Source organism: Convolutriloba macropyga, chromosome 7, assembly GCF_964194025.1.
Source record: "Convolutriloba macropyga chromosome 7, txConMacr16.3, whole genome shotgun sequence".
In the NCBI taxonomy this organism is placed as follows: Eukaryota; Metazoa; Xenacoelomorpha; order Acoela; family Convolutidae; genus Convolutriloba; species Convolutriloba macropyga.
In genome coordinates this window covers 26,845,549-26,868,140 of record NC_134474.1, presented here as the reverse complement: position 1 = coordinate 26,868,140, position 22,592 = coordinate 26,845,549, and the positions used below count along the sequence as shown (strand labels likewise).

Sequence of the window (22,592 nt, the reverse complement as noted above, 5' to 3'; positions counted from 1 at the left end):
TAAATTTAAAATTTTTTGAATTATGGGGTCAACCCGGGTTAAAATAGTGTCCTCAAACACAATAATGAGGATAGTCTTTAGCTTTGTCCCTGCAACTTTGCATCGAAAAGATAAAAAGTAGCTGCATTTTATTTTAAAACTCGTTTGCAATCAAATTTGCATGCTATAGGAAACCTGTTAAGAAATGGTGAAACATGGCGGTCAACTTTCCATTATTTTTGATTTTTATAAAGAAACTACACTGTAAAAAACAGTTATCTAAAAGTTATAAGCGTCCGCTTTTTCTCATTTTTCATTAAACAAAAGAATTACACTGCTACACTGAAAAACATCTAATCTAAAAGTTTTGTTCAACCAATTTTTTCTTTTGTATTTTAAAAATCCTCTAACTTTCTATTAGCTGACCAAAACTAACTCTAAATTGATCTACGATAAAACAATATGCATCCAGATAGCCTGAAAAATGTTATTGATTCAAAAAAACGCAAAAAAATACATTGAAGCAATTTGAGTTGATTAAGGTTCAGGAAATTGCAGCCCAGTGAAAACCAATTTCATATTTAAAAAGCACAAATCCGAGCCAGCCATTTTTTGTAATGAAAGTAGCAGAAAATTTGACTATTTCATGAACCAGATTATTTTTTTTGGGGCAATTTTTATTTAAGCTTCGCTATTTTGCTGAATTAATATGATGCATACGTATAAAACTCTTGAATTAAACGAGGAAGCTCGGTAATATGCGTTTGCACATTAAGTTCCGACCCCGCTCATCTATATTTTTCACTTAATGTTCTACCAAATGAGGAAGAGATTAAAAAAATTAACATATCGTTCAACAAACTACTAAAAGAGTAAAACAATCTACTCTATAGGGCCTAACAGACCTGTGGGTGCCATATTATGACTACCAAAAAGACGGCAAAAAAATCAAATAGTTACAAATAATAATTACGACCAAAACTCATTGTCTATTTTTTGAAAACCACTAATAACCAAATCAAAATGGCATCAGAAAAAAAATTATAAGAAGAAGATTAACCGCTACTTTCTGGAACAAAATATGGGACTTTCCCTCAATGCGACTTGGCAACAAGTCGGCTAGAAATGAGCAAAATCGGCAAAAGTTTAATAAAACAATGTTTTTTTTTAAAAAAGAATTAAATTCGAACTGATTAGAAACATTACGCATCAAATGAAATCATTGAGAGAGTCCTTTACACATCAATTGAAAGCGACTGAGGCCTTTCATTATCCAGGATATGTCATACGACTACAAAAAGAACGACAAATACAGACAAAAACGAAAATTTGCTCGAAAAATTATACACGAAAACAATGTCCACCCAATCAATTAAATATTAAGCTGATCACTAAAAACAATAAAAATCGTAGTTTGCCTTTTTGTGCAGGTGACAACATTTGTAAGTCAAATGACGCCCATTATTGTGATGCAGTGAAAAGAAAACAAAAACGTACAAAAAGGGGCAAATTTGCAAAAATCACGAAAATTAGTTTTATGAAAACTGGTTGTTCCAAGAAGAAGGACCATTGGAGAAAAAAGAAACCGTTATGGAGAATAAACTGTATTTCAAAAGATATGAATTGAAGGGTGGCCGCCGTTTTGGCCGACAGCGCGTTTAGCCGACAACCAAAAAATGAGAAATTTAACCGACAATTTAAGTAAAATGAGCAATAAAACTTATTCTGAAGCTGTGATTGGCCAATTTAAAACACTATTTCGTAAGCGGACAAATATACCGCAGTTATTTCATCAACTAGAGTAACGAAGGTCTATCCGTGGTCGGACCGTATTTTACCGCATCTGGCCATGCCTCGTGGGCCATGGCCATGCCTCAGCGGCCTGTGGGACTTGATATGAATCTATCACAACCGAACTACTGAGAATTTTATGGACCAATTTTTGGAGCAATGAGACTTTTATGACCAATTATGATAAAACTGTCGGCTAAATTTCTCATTTTTTCCTTGTCGGCTAAACGCCCTGTCGGCCAATTTTCCTAGCACCGAATTGAAGATATGATGTGAACTGTAAATAGAGATGCTTAGCTACAATTTAACAGAAATAAAATTGATTGGCAGATCTCAAAAATCTATCCCTTTTTTATTAAAAGTAAAAATTTTCAAAGTTCATAGCCAACAAAAGGTTTCGACTAAAAGAGTAGATAGTTTGTCTTGCAAATACTTGGAAAACTAATTGCGACTAATTTTAGTGAGACTAATTCATACGACTATAATATAACATTAAATTCAAGATGAACTCATAAGTTTTACAAACAACTTTACGAAACCACAGTTTTCAAGCCAGTAAATTCAACCGCGATTAACCATAAGATAAAAACCGCGAGAATATGACATCTTCATTTGCGTCTCTTTTGATCATCATAACTTTTTTCTGTAAAACGACTATCACAAAATGACAACAAAAAGAACCACAAAAACTAAAAAGTATCTAATATTCATAAATTCTTCTGAAACAAATTGTCTGAGCCCTCAAGACATCATTTAAAAAGTTTAAGCAACAAAAAGAAAATATCGTTTGATTCAACAAAAGTTTAAAAAGAGCTCTAAATATTGAGGCTAACTACGAAAATGATACAACATTGTAAAATACAAAACAAAAATTGTTTATGTTCCCGGGTTAACGAAAAGTTTTCATCACAGAACTTTCATATTATGGACCATTGACTTCATAAATTTAAAAAAATTGATAAAACTACAACTCTGCCATAAATGAAAGTTCTATGACTAAAACTTTTCCATAAAAGCAAGTTCTAAGACTACAACCTTTCCATAAAATGGAAGTTCTGTGGTTACTACTTCTCCATAACAATAGACAAGACGAATTTAAAGAGTCTTGGTTTTTTTGTGAGTCCTCATGATCTTCTTAAAATACAAGAGAAAACAATTTTGACTGTTTTCCTTGCCGAATAAGCAAAAATGGAAGCTCTTTTTTTTCAAGACCACATATATAGTTAAATCTGTAAACCCGGATAAGCCAGCAGTAATATAGCACATCATAAAAGCTAATAATTGATGCAGAATTAACATACAGCGCATGTGAGAATGTCCCTGTAAGGGTATAAAGGGATGGACTTTTAGCAAAAAAATCGATTTGAAAAAAAGTCAATTTGCCCAACAAAATGTAACCGAAGGCACCAAACAAGAAACTTGGTGCTTTACAATCCTTATGGATAGAAGGCACTACGAAAACAGTATGCGTGACACTAAACAACTCCTTGACACAGAAGGTCCTGTTGTATTATTAAATACGATTTAATTTTCGAGAAACATTTGAGGAAATCGCTAAACTTGACGTTTTTATCACATATTGAAATTGTCCTTAATGCGGGGCCAACGTTAGCCTAACGCACGTTTTTACATTATTTTGAGCTGCATAGACTTAGAAGTAAAGAAAAGATACTAGTTTTTACATAAAACAAACAAAAAAGTAGCGGTTTTTAAACTACAACTGTTTTATGTAACACTTTTTTAATCATTGACACAATAGAAAATTCTCCGGTTGTTTTACCATCCGTATGGATGGGAAGAACTAACAAACAGTATGTGTCACATTGAACAACTCTTTGACCCGAAAGTTTCTATTTTTTTTTGAATACTACTGACTTTTTGAGAAACATGTGATGAAATCGCAAAACTTGACGTTATTTATCAATTACTGAAAACTCACACAAAAACTAAAAAGCTCGCGTTTAAGACTTACAATTGTTTTATGTAACAGTTTTTATGGAAAAAATTAATAATTTCACATGGAGTAACTTCGAAAGAAAAAGCAATGAGATAGTGCTTTTCGAATTTTTTTATGTGAGATAGTGAATTCATGAGATTGTGAATTTTTTATATGGAGAGCGTTCGCTCAAGATCAGTTCAAAAACTTAGGAATCGATACAGAAGTGGCATGTTTTCTCATCAAATTTTGGAGGGCAAGCAACATTTCCTTAATAAGGAAAGAAAATTGAACCAAAACTGTTCTACGAAGTTCTATAACTACAATTCTTTCATTTTGTTTTGCCAGATGCGCTCCCACTGGATACGATTGTCTTATTTTGCGTAATTTAGGTGATGCAATGAGTTTTTCGAATTCAAAAAATGTTCTCTACTTTTCTCATATTTTTTGTTTTGTATGAAGTTTCAATCATTTCAGCTTTTCCATAACCCTCTGTTCGCTTAACTCAACAATTAAAATTTGTTAAATTAGTTTTTTGTGGCATGTTTTCACCTTCGGTTCCTGATATTTTGAAAAGTTTCATGAAACTTTAGTTTCATAGAACTCCCTTTTTTGAAAATTCTATGACTAAGATTTTTCATTGACACGGTAATATGAAACTGTAAATTTATAAATTTTTGAGTTATGGGGTCAACCCGGGTTAAAATAGTGTCCTCAAACACAATAATGAGGATAGTCTTTAGCTTTGTCCCTGCAACTTTGCATCGAAAAGATAAAAAGTAGCTGCATTTTATTTTAATACTCGTTTGCAATCAAATTCGCATGCTATAGGAAACCTGTTGAGAAATGATGAAACATGGGGGTCAACTTTAAATTATTTTTGATTTTTATGAAGAAACTACACTGTAAAAACCGTTATCTAAAAGTTATAAGCGTCCGCTTTTTCTCATTTTTCATTAAACAAAAGAACTACACTGAAAAACATCTAATCTAAGAAGTTATGTTAAACCGCTTTTTTCTTTTGTATTTTAAAAATCCTGTAACTTTCTATTAGCTGACGAAAACTAACTCTACATTTATCTACGATAAAACAATATGCAGCCAGATAGCCTAAAAATGTTATTGATTCAAAAAAAAACGTAAAAAATTTACATTGAAGCATTTTGAAATGATTAAGGTTCAGGAAATTCCAGCCCAGTGAAAACCAATTTCTTATTTCAAAAGCACAAATCCAAGCCAGCCATTTTTTGTAACGGAAATAGCAGAAAATTCGACTATTTCATGAACCAGTTTATTTCTTTTTGGGGCAATTTTTATTTAAACTTCGCTATTTTGCTAAATTAATATGATGCATACGTATAAAACTCTTGAATTAAACAAGGAAGATTGGTAATATGCGTTTGCACATTAAATTCCGACCCCGCTCATCTATATTTTTCACTGAATGTTCTACCAAATGAGGAAGAGATTAAAAAAATTAACATATCGTTCAACAAACTACTAAAAGAGTAAATCAATCTACTCTATAGGGCCTAACAGACCTGTGGGTGCCATATTATGACTACCAAAAAGACGGCAAAAAAATCAAATAGTTATAAATATTAATTACGACCAAAACTCCTTGTCCACTTTTTGAGAACCACTAATAACCAAATCAAAATGGCATCAGAAAAAATCTTAAAAAGAAGATTAACCGGTACTTTTTGGAACAAAATATGGGACCTTTCCTCAATGCGACTTGGCAACAAGTCGACTAGAAATGAGCAAAAGCGGCAAATTTTAATGAAGCAATGCTTTTAAAAAAAGAATTAAATTCGAACTGATTAGAAACATTACGCATCAAATGAAATCATTGAGAGAGTCCTTTACACATCAATTGAAAGCGACTGAGGCCATTCATTATCCAGGATATGTCATACGACTACAAAAAGAACGAGAAATACAGGCAAAAATAAAAAAATTGCACGAAAACAATGTCCCCCATTCAATTAAATATTAAGCTGATCACTAAAAACAATAAAAATCTTTAATTTGCATTTTTTGCAGGTGACAACATTTGTAAGTCAAATGACGCCCATTATTGTGATACAGTGATAAGAAAACAAACACCTACAAAAAGGGCAAATTTGCAAAAATCACGAAAATTGGTTTTTATGAAAACTGGTTGTTCCAAGAAGAAAGACCAATGGAGGAAAAAGAAACCGTTACGGAAAGAAAATTGTATTTCAAATGATAAATGATGTGAGTTGTATATAGAGATGCTTAGCTACAAATTAACAGAAATAAAATTGATTGGCAGATCTCAACAGAAACAACAGAAAAAATTTTGTTTGATTCAACAAAACATTAAAAAGAGGTCTAAATAATGAGGCTAATTTACGAAAATGATACAACATTGTAAAATACGAAAAAAACTCAAACCAGAACAAAAAGGGATAAGTTGAAGAATACTATTACTCTTTTTTTTGAAATTTAATTCGAAATTTAAAACAGCCATTAGTTATTTACCGCTATCAGTTATTTAAGTTCAATTGCTTATCCATAGTTGGCCACTGAGACCTTTAATTACACAATCTTTGGCATATGACAACAAAAATTGACCACAAATAAAGGGCAAACATAAAAAACTCTAACAATTTCTGCAAGAGAACGGTGCCGCAGCCCTTCAAACCATATGTTATGAAAACAAAAGTTATTTTCAATTTCAAATTTTGCAAAGCTTTTTTCAGTTAGATTGTTAAATAATGTGACAATTTACAAAGGAAACAAAAACAACAGCAAAAGTGGGCAATTATGCACAAAAATCAGAAATTTTTTTTCTAAAAACTCGTAGTAACAAAAGCAAGAAAACCTTCTGCTAAAACACTCGACCACAAAAGTTGTTTTTATTCTATAGAGAGGAAGGTTTGACTTGTAGTTACTGAGAATAAGCAAAATGTTGACTAAAATAATATGAAATATTGACAATTTCAAAAAATCACAGAAATTTTTTAAGACAAATACTTTCACTAACATAGGAGACATTAGGTAACTAATGAATGAATATTAAAGGTTCACTTGCAGTTCTTGAGGAAGAAATTTAGTTCTTTGAGTGGTTAAACTTAAAAATCAGACCAAAAAATAACAATTGAAGGCAAAAGACAAGAATTCAGTTGAATTTTACTAAAACTCTTCCTCAAAGCCATAAAAACCCTTTGGTTCTCTGCAAACAAACTGTATCTTTATTTGGCCTCAAATTTGAGTTGTCATTAAATCAGCCGTCAATAAAAAATATTGTCAGCAGTTAACACTAAAAAAAGCAAATTATATTGAAAAAAGGCAGCATCAAAATAAAAACCAAAAAAGCTCTGATTCTAAGAGACCATGATATTATCAAACCTCTCCCTGATATTGTCGCGCGCCCAGCAAACCGGCCAAGTGTTCCAGTTATTTGCGATTTAGACCAATTGTTGAGTGGAATTCTTCAAATATTGAGAAGAAAGATGCGTTTTAAATAATTATCGAAATAAATCTGCAAAATACGGCAAAATTTTAATTCCAGAAGACTTTCATACGGTGCCTGATTGCAACTAGCGCGCTTGTTGGGATTAGGGAGTCTGTGTTAAGGTTTCTGGTTCACTAAGTCTGGCAAACTTTAACAAAGTGGACCAAAAAAGCATATTTTGTGCCATTTTTGATGAAAAAATTTTGAATTGTGAGAATGTTAGCCAAAAAATTTTCACTCAAACCATTCAGCCACGCTGTTCTATCTCTAACGGCAACAGCAACACTCTGCCGTTAAAAATTTTAACTTATTTTGAATTATATTAGCGAAATTGTCCCAAACAAAAACAGTCGAATGTTCACAAAACTTTTTAACTTCGATAACTCCCTGTGAAACACCAAAATCGAAAAAATCTTTTTAATTCCGTATTCTAGGCTGGACAGGCTTTTAAATGATACCACTCACAATTCTCTACGATGATTGGTCGGCCAAAGTTGACTGAGCAAAAAAAACCAGTTGAGTATATAGTTCCTCCCTCCCCAATAGAGAGAGTGGGGATCGGAACAATTAATTAGAAAAAGCTCTGGAAAAAAAGTTTACCGTTATTTACCAGGTTGTATTCACATAATGTGAGATCGTGTCATTAGGTTTTAGGCAGGATGATCCCTTTGTTTCTCAAAGAAAATTGAAAACTCCTGTCGCATTTCAGTATAATGAAGGTCAAGGTTTTCACACTTTGAAGGAGTCAGTGAGTATCATAATCTAAAAATTCGCAATTTCTATCTGCTTTGAGAGTGTTCGACTATAATGTTTGCGTTTGCAATGTTTTAGTCAATTTTTTCACTCTTCTTCTCCTTGTGTCCTGTCAATGGACGTTCACTGTTTGAAGGTTCCTCGTGTTAGCCGTTCGGACTAGAACTTCGGTTTGTTGGATTCCAGTCTCTTCCTTGATCTGGTCGAGATACTGTCTTCTCTGACTTCCTCGTGATTTTCTGCCGAGAATTTTGACAGTCATTGCAAGAATTTCCAATACTTGCTTCCTGATGATATGACCAAAGAAGGATGCCTGTCTCTTCGCTATTGCATTCATCATCCAACTTTTGGTCGCGGAGCGTTTCAAAATTTCTTCACATGCTACCTCGTCTGTCTGTTTCATTTTGAGCATTCTTCTCAAAAAACCACATCTCCGTTGCCATGAGGGTTTTCTTGTCTGCTGTCATCAGAGTCCACGTTTCACTGCCGTAGAGGAGAATAGGTTCGACATAGCATCTAAGGATTCGTAGTCTCAGTTTCCTGGGCATCTTCAGATGCGCTATTACGCTTTTCATATCAGAACAAGCTTTATTCGCCTCTGCTACCCTTTGCCGGATGTCACATCTGCTTTACAATCACATGTCAGGAGTGATCCAAGGTAATTGAAACGATCAACTGTTTCGAGTGGCTAGCCATTCAGATGGATATTTACCTTCTGATCAGTGTATTCGCTGAAAACCATACATTTTGTCTTCTTGCAGTTAATTTGCATAACATATTTTTCTCCCTTTCTATTGATCAGATCCAAAAGATCCCGCATTGCTTTTTCGGAGGCAGCCATCAAGACAATGTCGTCCCCAAATCGAAGGCTGTTGAAATTTATCACATTGATCTTAACTCCTTCCTCTCCATCAATTTCTCTCATGACCATCTCGGAGTAGAAAGAAAAGTAGTTGGGGGATGGGTTATCTCCTTGCCTGATTCCTCGTTTAATTGGAATTTGACTTGAGATCTTCCCATTGTGCCTAATCGACGCCGATTGGTTGAAGTACATGTTTTGTACCAAACGCAGGTCTTTATCACTCATATCAAGGTCACAAAGGATTTCCATCAAAATGTTGTGCTCGACTCGGTCAAATGCTTTGGCATAGTCAATAAAGCAGCAATGAAGGTCTTGTTTAACTTCCAGACACCTTTCGGCTACAGACCGCAGTATAACAATGGCATTTCTTGTCCCTCGGTCTGGCATAAATCCTAATTGACAATCATTAACTTCGCATCTGATTGTCTTCTTCATAAGGTTAAGTAGCACTTTCAGGATGACTTTAGTTGCGTGATTCATCAGACTGATCGTCCTCAAAAAATGACAATCCTGTGCCCGGGGTTTCTTTGGCAGTGCTATGAACACCGATCGCCTGTGCTCCTCAGGGATTATACCCTTTTCGTATATCCTGTTCGTGAGGCTTGTGAGAAAATCAATTGCCACGTCACCCAGCTTCCTATAGAGTTCGACCGTGATGCCATCCTCGCCAACGGCTTTTCCCGTTTTCATTGTTTTCAGTGCCATTTTGATTTCCGATCTCAAAATTTTATAGCCTGTGAGATCGCCGGAGAAGTTCATGGTTTTACTGTCTCTAGTTGGATCATCATACAGTTCGGCAATGTATCTCTCCCAATGTTGAAGAATCTCGCTTTCTTCTATCACTAGTTTCCCGCTTTCGTCCTTCAGTACACTGCCGGAATGATTTCCTCGGTATTTACCAGTGGCAGCTTTGATCATCTGATGACACTCCTTTGGGTGAATTTTGTGAAATCTCTCAATCTGTTCGCATTGTTCTTCAAAATAATTTGTTTCGTTATATGACATTTCTCTTTGACCCTCTTATACATTTCTTTGTAATCTATTTCGTCCTTCTTGTGTTTTTGTCTATCTTCTATTAATTCGAGGATTTCATTTGTCATCCATGCCTTTTTTATTTCTTCATTACGGGGTCGTACTCGTCTCTCATTTTGCAGCATGATGTCTTCCAAGTTTCCCTCATAATCTCTGCACTTTCATCTTTGATTTCCGCCATCAAATCTTCTGTTTCCGCCCACATTTGTTTCAGATTCTCTATGTCAATGTTATTATAGTCATATTTCAAATGCGGCTGGTCTCTCTCTGGTTTTTTAATCTTCGCATATATATCTCTGCTATCACGCGGGCGTGGTGGCTGTCACAGTCATTCCGAGGATGAGCTCTACTGCGTTTCAACTCTTTCCGCATACATCTGTTTACGCAGAGGAAGCCGATCTGATTTCTTGTTCTATTGCCAGGGTTGTTCCAATTTACTAGTCGTCTTTCGTGGTTCTTGAACCATGTGTTTTTAATTATTAGATCTTTTACTTCACACCAATTTACAAACTGATCGCCCGTTTCATTGCGCTCCTCTTTTCCGTATGGACCAACTGATAATCCTTCAGTTTCTTTTTCGACTTTAGCGTTCAAGTCTCCCATCACAATCTTGATTTCTCTGGACTTGCTCATTTCCAACGCTTTGTCTAAGTCATGGTAAAATTGATCGGTGTCATCTTGATCTGCTGTGAATGTCGGTGCATAGACTTGTACAACATATATTTCGGATGGCCGAGTGTTGAACTGGGCGGCTATCACTCGGTCTGAGACAGGCCAATACCCGCTGAGTGATGCTGCCAGTTTGTTCTTCATGATGATTCCCACTCTTCTCACACATTTCTCCTCTGGACCCAAGTATAGCACTGTGATCACCTGAGACAAGTGTCCCATCATATATATATATATATATATATATATATGTATATATATATATATATATATATATATATATATATATATATATATATATATATCTCATTTCTGCTATACTTATCACGTCTACCTTCATACGTTCCATTTTTTGCTTGACGTCCTCTAATTTTCCGCTCTGTGCCATAGTTCTCACATTCCAGGAGCCAATTTTCAGGTCACGGTGTCGACCGGGGGTGTCCTGTCTACAAAACACCATTCCTGCCGGTCGCGGCCTCCTTCTGGATTTTGTTTACGCCGTTTTTCGTTTGACTTTTAAGGGCCTTCATACTTCTTGGCATTTTACTGAAGTAGGTTGCCATTATTTTCCTCAGCCAGAGCCTTGTTAGCTCAACCTGCATAGAGACACCAGGCGTACCGTCCCAAACGAACGGTGTTACCCAAGTTTACTAGGCAAGTCTACCCAGATTGTTGTAAAACAACATTCCATGCAGATTAAAACACTTTGAAAATTTTTCTTATATTTTCTTCTGTTAGAAACTAGAAAGTTTTTGTTGAGAAAAAGCTTTCATGTTTAAACATAAAGAAGTATTACCAAATTCAGAAGCATATAGCGTCAAAGAAATATTGACTGAAAAATTTTGTGAACAAAAAATTGACATTTTTCTGTCATTTCCAGAAAATCTTAAAACAACGTTCATTTGTAAAAAAAAAACACGTGAATTTGAATGTGTTTTTCAAACACAAATTGGGTTTTATAGAAATTAACGTGAAAAACTGCATTCATTTGATTTTGATTACTTCAATTGTACTGAGTGCCTTGTTAAAAAATTCAAAAATTAGTACGAAATAGAATAAATGGTCCTTTATGTTTCATTTCTTATTATTTTTTTTAATCTCACCTGAAATCATTTGGAAAACAGTCAAACGCTAGAGATGGAAAAGGCTGAATGTTTAGTAAGGCTAACATGCGAGTTGATTTTGAGTAGTAGCTCAAATTCAACACTGCTTTCCACGGTTTTTTGCACTCAATTGGCCCACAGCTAGAGTTCTCGATTTTATTAATAATAATCAAAGACAAAGTTTAGAAACTAAATTTTGTTAATTACCGTATATTATGTGTACGTCCTAACCAGCAATTTACCTGGCAAGATCTTGAAGTCCTTGTGTGGGTCGTGAACTCGGAAGATAGGCCACTGTAGCAGTGAGATGGTACCACTTATGCGTGAACAAGTACTATCAGTTGTCTTAATTTACCACAGCTCAGCTATGAAGAGTGTGAATTAGCCGAACGCCCCACGATGTATACAGTTATATAAATTATTACGCCGATTGTTACATCACTTTGTCGGCTCACCAGTTCTAGTGTATGCCTTTTATTGAGTGCTTTTTCACATGAGATTTTTGATTATCAACACAAGAGAATTCATGATTTTGCTAACAAATTGAATGAATTCTCCCGAAAGTCTTGTAAGATAAATCGGATCTATTCTGTTTCGCCCCCCAGTGTTTTTTACGCCCCCCCCCCAGTTACAAATTATATAATGTTATATAGCACGTTACTATGTAAACAAATTGCACGTGCGCCGGGGGGGGGGGGCGTAAAAAAGCTGGGGGGGGGGGGGGGCAAAACAGAATGGATCCAAAAAATCAAGAGGCTCACACTCAGATATTTATTCCCCAAATTAGTAGCGTGCAGCTGTTTTTCGCAATGCATCCCATAAAAACTGCCGGGGTAGTTTCGCTTGAAAATTTTTGTCAAGACAAACACAATGTGAAATACTCGTTTTGAAAATCTTTTTTTTAGGGATTGTGATGAGATCATTGGGACAGAACCCGACAGAGCAGGAACTCACAGACATGATCAATGAGGTCGACGAAGACGGTATGTCATGTCAACTTTAGATATCTTATAAAAATCATCATATCTTTGTACACTGAACGTCAAAAGTAAACTAGCACGAACTAAAAAAATTAAAACAATTTTTGACGCAATATCACTTTATCTTGCAATCAAATTTTGGAAAAAAATTACGCCATTGATCCCCTCGGCTAATGGTCTTACCTTCTTATGAAATTCAGATAAAACGTAAGGATAACTTACCAGATAGCCCAATGTAAATTGCCGAACTCCATTAGTCTTATAACTCCAAGTCTTACAATTAAAAGATTGTCGTCACGAATTTACTTTCTATTCACATCTGTTCTCTTTCTAATGTTTAACGCAAATGCAGATTCAATCTAAGTTGAGTAAACGTGAAAACATCACGTTTTGAGATAAATTTTATAATAATTTTAGAGATAAATTGTTAAAAGTTTCCTTTTAACAAAGAAACTTGGATGAAGTTCGTCAACTTTAAATTGGGGTATCTGGTAAGTTACCGCAACGCTTTATCTGGGTTTCATAAGTAGGCAAGACCATCAGCCGAAAATTTTTCCGAAGTTCGACTGCAAGATGGAGTAGTATTGCACCAACAAGTATGTAAGAGGGTTGATAATTGGAGTTTGATAAGTGTTGTAAGACAAACAAAAAAAATCTCACTACCCTAACTCTTATGTAACATATCCGCACTGATGCATTATGTTCCAATGGTTTAACTTTTAATAATTACTGAAACCTATGGATTACTCTTTCTTGCATAATGTTCTGGGTAAATATCTGAAAAATCATCAAGCTTGATGTTTCACATTGTGTTCATTATAACATTAAGTATTTTTTCTAAAAATTTTGCGTAATAGCAGTAATCGTATACATAATCTGTTAAAATAATAACTACAATGAAGTTACGGTTTTTCAGAGAATAAAATATGTCACCAAAAATTTACGTACGCCTAATGAACTTTTTAAAAAATATCACAAATATCAAATAATTCAAAATTTTGAGTTAAAATCAGTTCTCTAGTATCGAAGTTTTAGGTTTTTTAGGTTTTTGACATCTATTAGATGGTTTGTACAGTTATCGCGCAATTTTCTAACATCATTTGAGTCAAATTTTCTATGCTTTTTCTTCTAATATTGTACTTGTTGCATTGCAATTTCCCATAAATTTTAAAATGAGATCAGGACGTATTTGCGGACCATTCCAGTACCACCACTTTTTTCGTTGACATAAATGGTGATAAACTTCGATTTGCGCACAGGCGCATCATGTTGAAAAATGAAATCCTAAAAATCTTTTTTCCCTCGTAGTTTTTAAAAAGTAACATTAAACTGGAAGTTTTTTTAAAGATCTAACAAACCGTCCATCTGATTGTGTAGTTACTCAAAACAAACACTCTTGCTCGTCCAAACTCAAAATTTTTGTTTTTCTGTCAAGAAATTTTGTTCAATTTTGTCGAGGAACTCATTCAAGCCCTGCGCTGGAGATGGCTGGAGGCCTGGTATTTTTCGATAGCTTTTTCATGCACGCTGTATACTAGATCTTTTATTAGCCGAGTTGTTTTTTTGTCCATGAGAAGCGTACATTTCGAATAGCAACATCGTGGCAATCAGCAAAAAACAAAGCAGCTTAGGAAGCTTCTTTTCTGTTAGAATGGAGAAAATGAGAATGAAAACTCAATTTAAACTTCTAAATTAAACGTAAGCGCAATTAGAACTTCAATTTTAAACTTAGTGCAAATCAAAAGATTTGAGTAAAAGTAAGGCCTAAATAAATTGGTTGTGTGATTGTAGGGAATGGTACTTTGGAATTCAAGGAGTTCCTCATAATGATGGCTAGGAGGATGAGTAGTGACGACATAGAACAGGAGATCAGAGATGCCTTCCGAGTATTCGACAAAGACGGGTCTGGAACTATATCCGCCGCTGAGCTAAGGTCTGTAATCCATGCAATATTGTGACAAATCGGATGCGCTTACTGTGATTTCTCGTTGTCCCAGAACTGTTCACCTCTCGTTGAAGCACATTTTTTGTGGTTTTAGTTCACAGGGTAAAAAAAAAACAATCAAAAAATGATTAAGTTGTAATAAAATACGACCCTACTCAGTTAATAAGAGTAATTTCTGCAATTTTCGTATGTTTTGAAACTCATCAAGCAGCAAAACAACTGAAACTGAGGGTTTTGAAAACGAACATTGAGGCATGGGGAAGAAATCATAAAATAGCCTCAAGTATTTGAGTTTGGCTAAAAATTACAAACGCCCGATTAACTTAATGAGAAGCAAAAACTCATCGTTCAGCTAGAAAATCTTATATTTGCAAACTTTATAAATACTGTTTTCTAACTCTTTGCATGCTTCTTGCAACTTTTTTCAGTGATTGTTGTTCCGACCCACATGTGGGGGGAGGAACTATATACTCAAATGGGTCTTTTTTTATTTAGACAACTTTGGCCGATCGATATATTCATCATAGAGAGTTGATACTGGTATCAATAGAAAGCTCGTCCAGCGTACAAAACAGAAATAAAAAGATTTTTTTTTTGATTTTCGTTTTTTACAGGGAGTTATCGGGGTTTAAACTTTTGAGGAAAGTAGAGTGAATTCCGTTGTTTTTATTCACATTTTCTTTTTTTTGACCAAATTTTCGTCAATTTTGCTAAAATTTGTTAATATTTTTAAAAACAATGTTACGGTTAAGGATAGAGAAGGCTCCCCAATTTGATCCGAGTTTTTTTCGGTTAATATTTCTGCATAAATATTTCGAATTTGAGACTTTTTAAATAAAAAAAAAACGGTCCAAATAAGCTTTTGTTTCCTACTTCGTTTAAATTTACAGGAAGTAGATACCTAACATCTGCTGCCACAATTTTTGTAAACTTCAAAAAGATAGCTGTACATTTGTTTCCTATAGGAGTTTTCTGGAATTAAATTTTTGCCGGTTTTCCAAGAAATAAACCTAATAATTATACAAAATGCATGATTTTTTTTGTGGCTTTTTGAAATATTTCATTTGCTAAGTGATCAATTTTGCGAAAACCTGGAAAGATCAATTGTCTTAGTTCGACGCTGAGAAAAATCAGGGCTAGTTTTGAACTCATTGTGGATTCTTGCAATCAATAATTATTCGGAATAAATTAGTGTGTGTTCTTTTCAAAATTTTTTTCTCAATTTTTTTTTATGTTTATTACTGACAAGAATTAATTCAAACCACGGCTGACAAATCCAATTCACAACAACATAAGGCCTTATGAAATTATATTTTGTCTTCAGAGAAAAGCTGACAGTTTTTATGGCATTGACAATGTATTTATTTAAATTTTAATTGATTTCTTTTCGTTTTGGATTCATTTGTCACTCTTTTTGGAGCCCCATGAACACTTTTCAATAATTAAAGATTTGGTCAGCTTCACACAGAGCTGCAGGTGAGCCTATACAATGCCTTCAGTTGTTATCTAATGCCACTTATGTTTTCGAACGTATTTGTTTTAAGAAAATGTTAATGAAGTTTTTGAATTTTTTTTTTCATTTTCAATGTTATTTCTGTCCACATCTTTCTTAATCTGAATTTATACAGGGAAAAAACTTAATCTAAGCGAAGCAAAAAATACCTTTTGTAGTGGTTTTATGTTCAGGTAATGTTTTTTCGCTTTCTTAATACGAAAACTATTCAAAGTTTTGTAAATTTCTTCATATTTGCCTGTATTTGAGGTTGTTATTTACTCCCTTTTCAACTAATAATATTACGTATAGCTCCAATTGGCACTGAAAAATTGCGCTAAAATAGCTGTTCAAAGACTTCAGTAATAAATCTATAGTTTTAATGGCTGCGCATTTGTGCTCTCCCAAAAATTATTAGGATTTTTTCGTTTTTCGGTCTAAATGTCGTTTTTTTTTGTTGTTGTTCGGTATATTTATGACAATCCGAGGCCTTGATTGCTTCTGGATCCCTTTCGTAATTTCAGTTTACAGCTAACAGTTTCAAAGACTTTCAATTTTTTTTTGAGAGTCTTTACAGAAAACATTCTTTTCTTTAAATAAAACAATTTTGTTATTCCCATTCTTTGTTCTCTTTGTCGTCAACAGGAAACTAGCTATTTCTTTTTTGCAGACCTCGTCAATGTTCTGTTGCTGCAAGCAATATGTTGGCTTTGGGTTATGTCTCGACAGATGTCTATAGAGCTTAGAAAAGTGTTTTCATAAGAATTTCTTGAGTTTTCGATACTGGTCAATATTCTGGTTCTTTTTGTTGTCTTTTCCTTTAAGACCCATTACCTAGGAGACCCCGTTAAAACCAAAAGGGACCAAGGCAAATCATTTCACTGCTTTCGTCTGTTTAAAGTTTTTAATGGCTTTCAATGTATTATAGATTTAATGGCTTCAACACTGTGGCTTCGATAATTTATTTGCGAAATTTTGATTTCTGTCCTTATTTGCTATCTTTTGTCGTCCTATGGTTTGGTCTCAACAAGAACAAACATAATTAGATTTCTGAGTAGCTGCAAAATGGTCTTTTTTTCAAGGTGAGAGATTATGGTTTGTTTGAACTTTTGAAAACATTTACTTAAAAAAACTCAGTGGATTTTGGAGCTTTGTCATTTTATATTAATTATTTTAATTTTTTTAGCTTGGTCTCAGGAAAGACAGATCGCATCCTCTATGCACTAAACCAAAATCCAGATTTTAGAACTGATAAGTTTTTGCTACGTTTTGAATTTGCCTCTATTAATGCTTTCCAAGCACACTATCCAGACTCAATGTTATCGGGCTACTGTTTCCACTTAATGCAACATTTTCGAGTTTTCGATACTGGTCAATACTGTGGTTCTTTTTGTTTTCTTTACCTTTAAGACCCATTACCTAGGAGACCCCGTTAAAACCAAAAGGGACCAAAGCAAATCATTTCACTGCTTTCATCTGTTTAATGTTTTTAATGGCTTTCAATGTATTATAGATTTAATGCCTTCAACACTGTGACTACAATAGTTTATTTGCAAAATTTTGATTTCTGTTCTTATTTGCTATCTTTTGTCGTCCTATGGTTTGGTCTCAACAAGAACAACCGCAATTAGATTTCTAAGTAGCTGCAAATTGGTCTTTTTTTCAAGGTGAAAGATTATGGTTTGTTTGAACTTTTGAAAACATTTACTTAAAAAAAATCAGTGGATTTTGGAGCTTTGTCACTTTTATATTAATAATTTTAATTTTTTTTAGCTTGATCTCAGTAAGGACAGATCGCATCCTCTTTCCACCAAACCAAGATCCAATCTTTATATTAGTTTTATTTTAAACTGATGATTTCTTCGCTTTGATGCTACGCATTTTCATAGGTGTGATTTTTGGATATTTGCTCAATTGGTCTTCTTTTGTTTTTCTTCCACATTATCACCTTCATTGTGGCCCACCCAATTGGCGTTGAGAATGTGCAAAAATAACGGTGTCTAATATTCTGTATGAATAGCTTGTGGTTTCAACGGTTGCTACACCCCGTTCTTGTTAAATTCATTTGTTTGTTGTTTCGTTTTTGCTGTTATTTTTGAAGTAGCCCGACATATTACGGATAACGACAGGCCTCAATTTTTTCCTCTGGCATATAAATTAGCCTTCCTAATAAGGCCAGTTGAAACGAAGTGGTTTCAATCAATGTCAAATTGGTTGTTTTCAAAAAGAGAAGTAATTTTGAACTTTGTCCTTTTTGCTCTCCTTTGTCGGCCTGTCACCGAGTCACATTATTGAGAGGTCTTATATCTTATCCAATGGACATCTAATGAAGTTCAGTTTGATTTGTTTACATCGGGTTTTTGTCGGATTATTTTTCCGTTCTGTTATTTTCTATTTATTAAGTATAGTCATCAAGTTTTGGTAGTTTTTAATGTTTCCTATTTTGTGTTTGTGTCTTGTCCAGTACTCTCGTTGATGGCAAGTCTCGTCGGATCTCGTCTATAACTGTTTGTTGAAGTATATGTGATTTTTTGATTCGAACTTTTTCTTTCTCTTCCTTGTTTGGTAGACTATTAAATCACAATGTGGATGGGCAGGGTTGAAACAACATGTGCGAAAGCACATTACCGAGCCTCCTTGTTCAAACTGTTGAAAAACTGATCAATTAAATGTCTCTTGACTCGTAATTTAGCAATAGGTTATTGAAATTTAATTTCAGATCGTTGCCCCAAAAAATGGTATCGTGTTTTTTCACCCCTATTCTTTTAACCCCCCATGACTTCACCCCCCGTTTTTAACCCCTATATAGTTTAATACTGCAACAATTTAAACCCTACATTGTTTTGCCCCCAACTTTAATAATCACATAATTAAGTGTTATTTAGACTAAGTGAAATCTTTTGAGTCCCATTAAGAAGAAAATCGGGGTGAAATGAATTATGGGTGAAAAAATCATTTTGAAACCTCAGTCATTTCACATCGATTCCAACCTGTAAATAATTGGCTCATAACTATCAAGAGAATAAAGATAATCGTTCTATTACTAAAAATCAATTTATAACCAGCAACGAATTAGTTTTTTTTCATCTGGTGCCTACTAGGGCAATCAAAGGCAATGAAGAAGTGAGTCGTATTCCAGAACCTTTCCTGTTTTCTTACATTTTCAAATCAGCATTATATTTGCCAAGTTCGAGCGTACTACCTCTTCCAAAAACAGAGAACTATTAATAGTAGAAGGCCGTGCGTTTTATATGAGACGACAAAAAAGTAAAGCACTGCCTGGGGTTGCTCTAAATATCAAAGCTATATATGCCGCGTTTCTGAATTCAAAAAAATAGTCAAATTATTCGCGCAAACGGGACGAGGAACACAATCACAGTTTTCTCATTGGAAAGCAAGCCATTCAAATTCAGTCAAAATTTAACGCCCGTAGCAGCCGTAGCCTCCGCAAAACTACCCTTAACAGAAGTCTCTGGGACCAATAAGTCATGCCGTCTAAGCCAATTTAAAACCAATATCTGAGCTTTTAACAATGATTTTACAACGAATTTTAGTGCATGATTGCGTGGACCGACATTTTGGTACATCCGATATGTTCAAAGCGTTTTGCATTTTGACAGTCGACAAGAAGACCAAGAGCGCATTTTAATTTTTGGTGAACTGTATATGATATCAGTTCTTGGAGTTTCTATTTTTTGGCTTGTGGACGTAACTTTTAAATCATAATCTAATGACTTCTAACTAATTCATACCATACTTGTGTATATTCTAAGTATTGCTCCTGTTTTTTTAATGCTACCCTTCCATGAAACATACAACAGATTACTTGACGCCTTAGAAACTATTGCTCCAGATTTTAAAACTGATAAGTTTTTGCTACGTTTTGAATTTGCCTCTATTAATGCTTTCCAAAAACACTATCCAGATTCAATGTTATCGGGCTACTGTTTCCACTTAATGCAAAATTTTGTGCTGAAAATTGGAGAACGTGAATTGAAAAAGTTGGTGTCAGAAAATCATGAAGCGGCCCTGGCTCTTAAAATGATCCGGGCCCTTGCTTTAATAATCATGAGGAAATAGAAAAAGGAATCAAAATTATTGTCAATTGAATCGTTAATATGACAGATCAGCAGCATTTAGATATCTATTATTTTGAAAAACTAGACAAGCTTTGTTTATATTTCCAATCGAAATATATCAGGTATTGAACAGATTTCGAGGTGAATGAAATGCGGTGTTGTATCAGTAAAGGGTGAAGATATAGATGTTAAATTATAGTAGGTTGAATAAATCGGGGTTGAAAGAAGTAGAACCGGAAAGCATACGTTGTGTCCAGCAAAGTCCTCTATTTAGTTTAATTTAATTAAATTTTTTATTTAGTTTTATTTTGATTTTTTAAAAAATTATTGCAATAATTCGAGGTCTGTGTTACTTACCTCTTGATGAAAATATAAAATCAGAAACTTTCTTTCTCTCTTAAATTTTCTCAATGAGAATCATATTTGTAGTTATTAAATTGCAAAATCATCAATTCTTTATTGTGACTGCTTAAAAAATGAAGATTTTTTGTTTCAAATTCTCCTATCTCAATTGATTTTGTTTTTTTTTCATCTCGAATGGAAGAAAGTTTTATTTGGACGCTGTACGGTTTTTTATGTAATGTATATGAGTGACGTGTAAATTTTGCTATCTGTATTTTTTTAAACCAACGCATGAAACTGTTTTGTAACTCATTTTGTACAGATTATTAAATGTCCCTGTTTTTAATTCTATTCAAAAAAGACCAGTTTAGAATAGAAAAAATCCCCTTCTGGGAATTTCACTGGCTTTATCAGTATGCGGTTCTTCGAAACTTCCTTTTTTTCAGAGTGGCTATCATTAATATATAAATTAATAAGTATATGAAAAATTGTTGTGAAAATGATGTCAGAATAATAACGTATTCTCATAATTTATATTTTTTTCAACAGGATAAACGATGAACAAATGAAATAATATCAAATGAAATATGCATTTGAAATAGACAAAAAAACGCACTGAAAGTTTTTATACCAGTAAGTGGTACGTTGAACTCCAATACATCTCAAACTACCTCTAATCAGACCCAACTAGAGCGCTCACCCGAAAATTTTTACCCCAAAATTACATGGTTCTGACAGCCGAGTACTGTAGCTTAGTCTTCGCAAGGTCTGCCCAGCGGCCCCTTTGGCACGGTATGATCGGAATTCATTTTAGCGTGAGACCTCAACCTGGAATTGTTTTGTTTGGTGCCTTCAATTGAAGGGTCTTGATTTAGGACGGTGATGACGACGTTAGGGGAGAAACTGACAGACGAAGAAGTAGACGAGATGATTCAAGAAGCGGACATTGACGGGGATGGAGAAATCAACTACGAAGAATTCGTCAAAATGATGACAATGAGATAGGACCATCCTCGACACTCGCAGCCAAAATTTCTAGACTATTCCAAAACATTCCTCTCTTAATTCGCCGCGAATGTTCCAGAATGTTCTGGTGTACAGTTCAAAATGTTCGTGGATTGATTGCGACGTTGCAGCTTAATCTTCCAACCATACTGTATTCCTCAAGTTATCTTACCATTAGCAGTGCTTAAAACTTCTTTAAATGATATTTAAATTTGTTTAGATTACTTCTGCGCAGCTTGCTCTGATCTCTTTATTTTTGTCTTCTTTTTATTTTGGATTGATTAAAAGCTATGGATAAGCTATCCACTCAAATGGGTAATAATGGATTGCGAATCATGCGTTATATTTATCATATTTTCATTAATTTGCGCTTCTTTGTATATCTGCATCGATGATACATTTAGCCTTTACTCTCTCCTTTTTACTTTAGTCGGCACAATTGCCTTCTTTCTTGCCACTAAGGTAGGGAACCTGGTCAGCTGCTATTTTAGCAACCCACCACTGTACCGCCAACAAGAATTAACTCAAATGTTTAGGGTTAAGATGACTCGAACTAACTATCTCCAGAACAACCGCTGTGTAGCGTGTTAACCTTTACACAACAACCCTATCATTTTGACAAAATTGTTGGCCTCTTATATACCACTATCTTGTGGCTCGTACACTATTTTTGGGGCTTTTTTGGTTTTTTTTCGCTAAGAATAGGATAGAATTGAAAACGAGTTTTCGTTTCAAAGTAAAATTGTTGCAAAATAAACAATAATTTGTTTCAAAGGTGTTTTCTAGAAAACTGATACCATGATTTAATTTTTGCCTGGATTGATATCTTGTTTCGAATCATCTTGCAAGATTCTTGCGAAATCTGAATCCGCTCATCACGAGTTCCAAAACCTTGCAAGCCGATGTTGTCTTGCATCATTCTTGTAAGACAATGCTAATTTTCAAAACTATTGAACGATCTTACAAGATTAACATCGAGTCTTAAGGTACAGACTTTGACTTCCAAAAGGTTCTGAGCTCAATCAAAAAATGGGTATGGATTGGCTGTGCTAAGCCTATGCTTGCTTATGAAGAGTTTACTAGATTGACTCAGCAGAACTCGTTGACTAAGTACTACTTTAACCAAAATACCCATGAACA

The 22,592-nt window shown here is 34.4% G+C and overlaps 1 protein-coding gene across 7 annotated transcripts in view; it reads left to right on the top strand.

The window, feature by feature from the left end:
* Positions 1 to 21,867, top strand: part of LOC142342740 (calmodulin-like) — a 91,071-nt gene extending 69,204 nt beyond the window's left edge. For all 7 annotated transcript variants that reach the window (XM_075394270.1, XM_075394267.1, XM_075394272.1 and 4 more), the window contains exons 3-5: positions 12,515 to 12,592; positions 14,381 to 14,522; positions 21,323 to 21,867. In XM_075394270.1, the coding sequence (XP_075250385.1) occupies positions 12,515 to 12,592; positions 14,381 to 14,522; positions 21,323 to 21,452 (350 nt within the window). In that variant the 3' untranslated portion in view covers positions 21,453 to 21,867. The remainder of the gene's footprint in view (positions 1 to 12,514; positions 12,593 to 14,380; positions 14,523 to 21,322) is intronic.
* The last annotated feature ends 725 nt before the right edge of the window (positions 21,868 to 22,592 follow it).